Source organism: Balaenoptera musculus, chromosome 1, assembly GCF_009873245.2.
Source record: "Balaenoptera musculus isolate JJ_BM4_2016_0621 chromosome 1, mBalMus1.pri.v3, whole genome shotgun sequence".
In the NCBI taxonomy this organism is placed as follows: domain Eukaryota; kingdom Metazoa; phylum Chordata; class Mammalia; order Artiodactyla; family Balaenopteridae; genus Balaenoptera; species Balaenoptera musculus.
The window spans coordinates 95674079-95682396 of NC_045785.1; the positions used below are offsets into that span (position 1 = coordinate 95674079).

The window sequence follows — 8318 nt, forward strand, 5'->3', positions numbered from 1 at the left end:
AAATAGGACTTCCCTGGTGGCACAGTGGTTAAGAATCCGCCTGTCAATGCAGGGGACACGGGTTCGAGCCCTGGTCCGGGAAGATCCCACATGCCGCAGAGCAACTAAGCCCGTGTGCCACAACTACTGAGCCTGCGCTCTAGAGCCCATGAGCCACAACTACTGAGCCCACGCGCCACAGCTAATGAAGCCGGCGTGCTGCAACTAGTAGCACAGCTACTAGTGCCCACGTGCTGCAACTACTGAAGCCTGCGCACCTAGAACCCATGGTCCTCAATAAGAGAAGCCACCACAATGAGAAGCCCACGCACCACAACGAAGCGTTAGCCCCTGCTCGCCACAACTAGAGAAAGCCCGATGCAGCAACGAAGACCTGACACAGCCAAAAAAAAAAAAAAAAAGACAATTCAATTCAAAAATGGGAAAAGAGGCACAACACTGTAAACCAACTATACTTCAATTAAAACAAACAAAAACCAAAAAACTAAAAATAGAGTTACCCTGTTATCCTGCAATTCCACTCCTGGGCATATATCTGGAGAAAACTCTAATTTGAAAAGATAAATGCACCCCTACGTTCATAGCAGCACCATTTACAACAGCCAAGACATGGAAACAACCGAAATGTCCATTGACTGACAGATGAATGGATAAAGAAGATGTGGTACATAAATACAATGGAATACTACTCAGCCATAAAAAAGAATGGAATAATGCCATTTGAAGCAACATGGATGGACCTGGAGATTATCATACTAAGTGAAGTAAGTCAGAGAAAGACAAATACCATATGATATCACTTATATGTGGAATCTAAAACGTGATACAAATGAACTTATCTATGAAACAGAAACAGACTCACAGACATAGAAAACAAACTTATGGTTACCAAGGGGGGGAAAGGGGACAGGGGGAGGGATAAATTAGGAATTTGGAATTAACATATACACACTACTATATATAAAATAGATAACCAACAAGGTTCTACTGTATAGCAGTGAACTGTATTCAATATATTGTAATAAACCATAATGGAAAAAAATATGAAAAAGAAAATATGTATAACTGAATCACTTTGCTGTACACCAGAAACTAACACAACATTGTAAATCAACTATACTTAATTTAAAAAAAAAAAAAAAAAGAAATAGAGGGACTTCCTTGGTGGTCCAGTGGTTAAGAATCTGCCTTCCAATGCAGGGGATGGAGGTTCGATCCGTGGTCGGGGAACAAAGATCCCACATGCCAAGGGACAACTAAGCCCACATGCCAGAACTAGAGAGCCCATGTGCAACTACAGCGCCCACACGCTGCCACAACTAGAGAGAAGCCTGCACACTGCAACAAAAGATCCTGTGTGCTGCAACTAAGACCTGATGCAGCCAAAAGAATAAATAAATAAATAAATGAAGGAATGAATGAATGAGTGAATGAATGAAAAATAGAGCCATTTAGCAGAGACTGAGGTTGGAGCACAGTAATTATGGGGAAAAAAAAGGAAGTGGCGTATAGTTGACTTGGAGGAACTAAAAGCATGCTGACCAGGGAAAATAGGGTTGCTGAGCTGTGCTGAGGTTCACAGTCATGGAACTAAGGCTGGTCAGTGCAGTTGTATATTTTCTCCAGTCATAACCAGCTGCTTAAGGAGGCAGAGAGATAGATTTAATCAAGCTTTGTATTGCCAGGAGAATAGGATAGAGGGGGAGAGCAATGTCAGGAAGTGCTTTCCGTAACAGATTTTGGAACCTGGACTGTGTCTAAGAAGGGACGTAAGGGAAGGTGTGAAAGTGAAAAGTGGCAGTGGTCTCAGTGGATTCAAGAAATGCTGAAGTTACTTACCTAATAACACACCATCAACATATATAAAGCAAAAATTGACAGAACTGAAGGGAGAAATGGAGTTTTTTACAATAATAGTTGAAGACTTCAATCCCCACTCTCATTATTGGGTAGGACAACCAAGCAGAAGATAAGAAAGAAAACAGAGGACAACAACACGATAAACCAACTACATCTAACAGATTGGAATAATACACAACAGAACAGAATACACATTCTTACATGTATATGAGACCCTCTCCAGGACAGACCATACGTTAGGCCACAAATTAAGTCTCAACAGATATCTTAAGATATCATACAAAGTATCTTCTCCAACCAAAATAGGATGAAGTTAGAAGCAACAGAAGGAAAAATTGGAAAATTCACAAATTTGTAGAAGTTAAACAACCAGTGGGTCAAAGAAGAAATTAAAAGGGAAATTAGAAAATACCTAGGGACTTCCCTAGTGATCCAGTGGGTAAAACTCCACACTCGAAATGCAGGGGGCCTGGGTTCGATCTCTGATCAGGGAACTAGATCCCCCCATGCATGCTGCAACTAAGCGTCCACGTGATGCAACTAAGAAGTCCGCATGCCACAACTAAGAGCCCACCAGCACACAACCAAGTGTCCACATGATACAACTAAAGATCCCACATGCCATGAGGAAGATCCTGTGTGCTGCAACTAAGACACAGTGCAGCCTAAATAAATAAATATTAAAAAAAAAAAAAAAACCTAGAGACTAATGAAAATGAAAACACAATTTACCAAAACTTATGGGATGCAGTGAAGGTGGTGCCCAGGAAAATTTATAGCTGCAAATGCTTACATTAAAAAAGAAAGATCTCAGATCAACAGCCTAACTTTACAACTTAAGGAACTAGAAAAAGAACAACAAACTAAGCTTAAAACTAGCAGAAGGAAGGAGTAATAAAGATTAGAGCAGAGACAGATACAACAGAGAACAGGAAAAAACAGAGAAAATCAACAAAATCAAAAGGTGGTTCTTTGAAAAGATTAATAAAATTGACAAACTTTTAGCTATACTAAGAAAAAGAGAAGGTTCAAATTACTAAAATTAGAAATGAAAGCAGGGACATTACTACTGATTCTACAGAAATAAAAAGAAGTATAGGAGAATGCTATGAATGACTGTATGCCAACAAGCTGGATAATCTAGATGAAATGGGCAAATAACTAGAAACATAAAACCAAGAATGAACCATGAAGAAATAGAAAATAGATCCATAATTCATAAGGAGATTGTATCAGTAATTAAAAACCTCCTGACAAAAGAAAAGCCCTGGACTTGATGGCTTCACAGGTGAATTCTACCAAATATTTAAAGAACACCAATTCCAAAAATTGAAAAAAAGGGAACATTTCCTATTCCTAAGTCATTCTATGAGGCAAATATTGCCCTGATACCAAAGCCAGTTAAGACTTTGTAAGAAAACTACAGACCAATATCCTTTTTGAATATAGATGCAAAAATTAGCAACAAAATACTAGCAACCAGAAGCCAGTGGCATATTAAAAGGATTATATGCCATAACCTGATGGGATTTATTCCTGGAATGCAAAGATGGTTCAACATGTGGAAATCAATCAATGTAATGTACCACATTAATAGAATGAAGGAAAAAAACACAATCATCTCAGTTGATGCAGAAAAGTCACTTGACAAAATTCAACACATCTTCATGATAAAAAGCAAACCAGGAATAGTAGGAAACTACCATGACATAATAAAAATCATTTATGAACCACATACACAGCTATCATCATACTCAGTGGTAAAAGACTGAAAGCTTTTAAGATCAGGAACAAGACATGGATGCCCACTTTGCCACTTATATTCAACATAGTACTGGAAGTTCTAGCCAGTTTGGCAAGGAAAAGAAACAGAAGGCAGCCAAATTGGAAAAGAAGTAAAATGATCTGTTTGGAGATGACAGGGTCTTATATGTAGAAAACCCTAAAGATTTCACCACAAATCTATTAGAACTAAGAAGGAAAGTTACAAGATCAACATCCAAAATCAGTTGCATTTCTATACACTAATAATGAACAGTCCATAAAGGAAATTAAGAAAACAGTTCCACTTACAATAGCATCAAAGAGAATAAAATACTTAGGAATTAACCAAGAAGGTGAAAGACTTGTACAGTGAAAACTACAAAATATTTCTGAAAGAAATTAAATATGACATAAGTCCCTCCCACTGGAAGACTTAAGATTGTTAAAAAGTCAATACTGTTTTGACACCTGACATAATCCCATCACTCCTCATTTGTGGGATAGTGTGAAGGAATGGTCAGACCAGTATACTGGTCTGACAATTATTTAATAAAATGAAAATTTTTTTTTAAAAGTCAGTACCACCCAGAGTGTGATCTACAAAGTTAATGCAATCCCTATCAAAAATTTCAGTGATGCTTTTTTACAAAAAGTTAAAAATCCATCCTAAAATTCATATGGAATCTCAAGGAAACCCAAATAGCCAAAACAATCTTGAACAAGAAGAACAAAGTTGGAGGAGTCACACTTCCTGATTTCAAAGTTTATCACAAAGCTACAGCAATCAAAACAGTGTGATACCAGCATAATGAGACCCAATGGAATTGAATAGACAGCCCAGAAATAAACACTCTCAGATACTGTCAAACAATTTTCAACAAGGGTGACAAGACCATTCAATGTGGAAGTCTTATCAACAGTTGATGCTGGGAAAACAGGATATCCACATACAAAAGAATTAAGTTGGACCTTTACCTAATACCATATACAAAAATTAACTCAAAGTGGATCAAAGACCTAAATATAAGTGCTAAAAAACTATAAAGCTCTTAGAAGAAAACGTAAGGGGAAAGCTTCATGACTTTGGATTTGGCTATGGTTTCTGGGTTACGACACCAAAGGCACAGGCAACAAAAGAAAAAAAAGACAAATTGGACTTCATGAAAACTTAAAACTTTTATGGATCAAAGGACACCATCAACAAAGCAAAAAGGCAACCCACAGAAAATATGTGCAAATCATATAACATAAAGATTAATCTAGAATATAGAGAACTCCAAAAGCTCAACAACAAAAAACCTGATTCAAAAGTGGGCAAAGAACCCAAATAGATATTCCTCCAAAGAAGATATACAAATGGCCAATAATTATAGGAAATGATGCTTGACGTCACAAATCATTAGAGAAATGCAGATCAAAACCACAATGAAGGACTTCCCTGGTGGCGCAGTGGATAAGACTCCATGCTCCCAACGCAGGGGGCCCGGTTCGATCCCTGGTCAGGGAACTAGATCCCCCATGCATGCCGCAACTAAGAGTTCACATGCCACAACTAAGACCTGGTGCAACCGAATTAAAAAAAAAAAAAAAACCCCACAGTGAGATACCACCTCACGCCCATTAAGATGGCTATCAAAACAAACCAAAAAATGCAGAAAATAGCAAATGCTGGTGTGGATATGGAGAAATTGGAACCCTTGTGCACTGCAGGTGGGAATATAAAATGGTGCAGCTGCTATGGAAAACAGTATGGCAGTTGCTCAAAAAGTTAAAAACAGAATTATCATACGCAGTCCCACTTCTGGGTATGATTGAAAGCAGGGACATGAACAGATATTTGTACACCCATATTCATAGCAGCATTATTCACAACAGCCAAAAGGTGGAAGCAACCCAAGTGTCCATCAGCAGATGAATGCATAAACAAAATATGGTGTACATACACAGTAGAATATTTTCAGCCTTAAAAACATGCTGCAACATGGATGCTGAGAAATATGCAGTCACAAGAGGACAAATACTCTGATGCCACTCATGTGAGCTAGTTAGAGCGGTCCAATTAACAGTGACAAGGTAGAACGGTGGTTGCAGAGGCTGGAGAGAGGGGAGAGTGGGGAGTTGTTGTTTAATAGGTTTAGAGTTTTGTCTTGCAAGATGAAAAAAGTTCTGGAGATGGATGGTGGTAATGATTGCACAACAATATGAATGTACCTGATACTGAACTGTACACTTAAAAATGGTTAAAATGGTAAATTTTATATTTATTTTACCTCAGTTTTTTAAAAAATGATTTACTGGGGGTAGACTGGGGAGCCTGATCTGGAAAAACAGGAGTCCATGGTCAACATGAGATATTTTAAAATCATGATTTCAAAGACTGTGCAGTTATTGAGAATGACTGTGTCTGGCCTCTGACCATGGGAGCTAATGGATAAGGCAGAGGGCAAGGATGAAACACCAGAGGAGGGGAGGTCTAGGAACTGAAGCGCCTGAGTGTTGGATAAACTTAGGGGACAGTGAAATGACCACGAATCGTGACGGGAGAGATGATGAAGAGTGAACCAGGTGTGTGTGGAGGGTGGGATGGCGCTGACTAGGAATCCGGGCAGCCACGGCACACTCACGGGGCGGCGGGGTTAAACGCTCGGGCGTGTTAGTGCACAGCGCCTAGCAACACGGGGCACTCCGATGTCAGCCATCACATTCCTACTCGTATTCTTGAGTTACAATACCAGACACTGTCCTGTAGACTTTTAAGTGCTTTCATTTCATCAAAAACATTTCTAACGTACTTCTAATATAAGAATCGTTAAGTCAGAACTTGAAGGAAAAATTCACTCTGGGTTATTTATTTCCTTAACAGATTTTATTGCCTAAGACGAGGGTAGGCAAACTTTCTCCGTAAAGGGCCAGAGAGAAACTATTTTAGGCTTTTCGGGGCCCTATGGCCTTTGTTGCAACTGCTCAACTCTGCCCTTGTAGCAGGCAAACAGCCATACACAGTTCATAAACAAACAAGCGTGGTATTGAAACGAAAGTACTGTTTACAAAAACAGTGGGCAGTGGGTTACAGTTTGCTGACCCTTGGCCGAAGACAGTATTTATAAGGTAGTGATGTAGGGTTTTTGTACCTCACATGATATTCCTAAGGATTTGGTACGTTGTATTTGGCGATGCCTATTACAGTAAGATTATAATCTTGAACTGTTATCTTGGACATAGGTGACCTTGCATCTTAACTAATCTTACCAAAGCCATGAAGCTATGGCTTCATAATACTTGTTATACACAATACTTGTTATGCTCTGATTATATAAGTCATTTCAAAGAAAAGATCTTTCTTACTAGGTTTCAGGTCTAAAGATTGAGTAAATTTCTAAGAGGCAGTAAATGTTTAAAGCTACATTTTCTTGTTGTGAATGTCAGACATAACATACCTTGGTGTTCTCCTTCCCTGCAGTATTTGTATTTTAATCTCTCTCTCGTAAATTTTTAGGGATCCAGATTAGATGATCAAAGATGTGCTCCACCCCCTGCTGCCACAAAGGGACCAACAGTACCAGATGAGGACTTTTTTAGCCTTATTTTACGGTCTCAAGCAAAAAGAATGGATGAACAGAGAGTTCTTTTACAAAGAGATCAAAACAGAGACACTGAATTTGGGCCGAAGGACCTTTTGCAGAGTAATGCTCTGTTGGAACTTGAAAATTCAGGAAAAAAATAAGCAAACCACTAGTATACTATGAATATCTTTTTTAAAGCGACCTTATTTCCTTTCAGAACACTGCAGGAAAATTCAATCTATTACTTTTTTCCTTCAAAGGAGAAATTATAGCACTGTACTGAAGCTTAAAATGTTTTTAGCATGATGTAAATATTTAACCTTTGATAGCATAGTATTAATTAACATTCCTCTGGACACTCGTTTCAGGGTAGAGGTGTCTTAAAAGGTGCTTCATCAACTTTTGTGATTACTGCTTGGGATTATGTTCTTCAACTTGTTAGATTCCTTTACCTAGTATTTGTAAAGTAGGAAGTTAAACGAATCTAGCCTAGGATTTAATCCTCTTGCTGAGGTAGATTTTTTTTTTTTTTACTCTTAATTGACAATGGCTCCTTTTTATACCGATGTAGTGAGAAATTATGCTATTTCATAAAAATAATATACTTGACCAATGTGTAAAAAATTATACAGTCTATTAAAAAATCTAGATTTTTTTTCCACTAAGAAAGAAAATCTCTATTTTCAATATAATTTTAGGCCAAAACCATTATAAAAGAAACTCTTAAAAATAAACTTCTTTAGCGTGTTTTGGCCTCTGTGTAATTTTTTAAATAACTAATTTTTATATATATACATATGTAAGTACAGATATGTATATATGTACATTTTGTGTGTGTGTGTGTATATATATGTATATAAAATGGTTTAAAATTGCATGTTCTGTTGCAAAATACTGTTGTAAAACTTTTTAGGACCTAATGTCAGAAAATCCAAAACCCTCATGTGACTCTGTCAAGAACCTGGGTCACAAAAATTAAGTACGAAAGACGTAGGTTAAGCCCTCAGTTGTCATTAAGCCCCTTCCCTCCTCTTCCCAGAAACTGAAGGTGGTTTACGAGGGGACATAATACAACATAAATTAAGTTTAGCAAAAGCAAGTCAACAAGGATGGGACAGAGCTGGGCCTGGA

General features: G+C 38.0%; 1 protein-coding gene across 3 annotated transcripts in view; it reads left to right on the forward strand.

The window, feature by feature from the left end:
- Positions 1-7942, forward strand: part of GPSM2 (G protein signaling modulator 2) — a 65833-nt gene extending 57891 nt beyond the window's left edge. For 2 of the 3 annotated variants that reach the window (XM_036849884.1, XM_036849866.1), the window contains one exon: positions 7121-7942. In XM_036849884.1, the coding sequence (XP_036705779.1) occupies positions 7121-7348 (228 nt within the window). In that variant the 3' untranslated portion in view covers positions 7349-7942. The remainder of the gene's footprint in view (positions 1-7120) is intronic. The other variant, XM_036849876.1, reaches the window with a different exon arrangement.
- Positions 7943-8318: the final 376 nt, after the last annotated feature.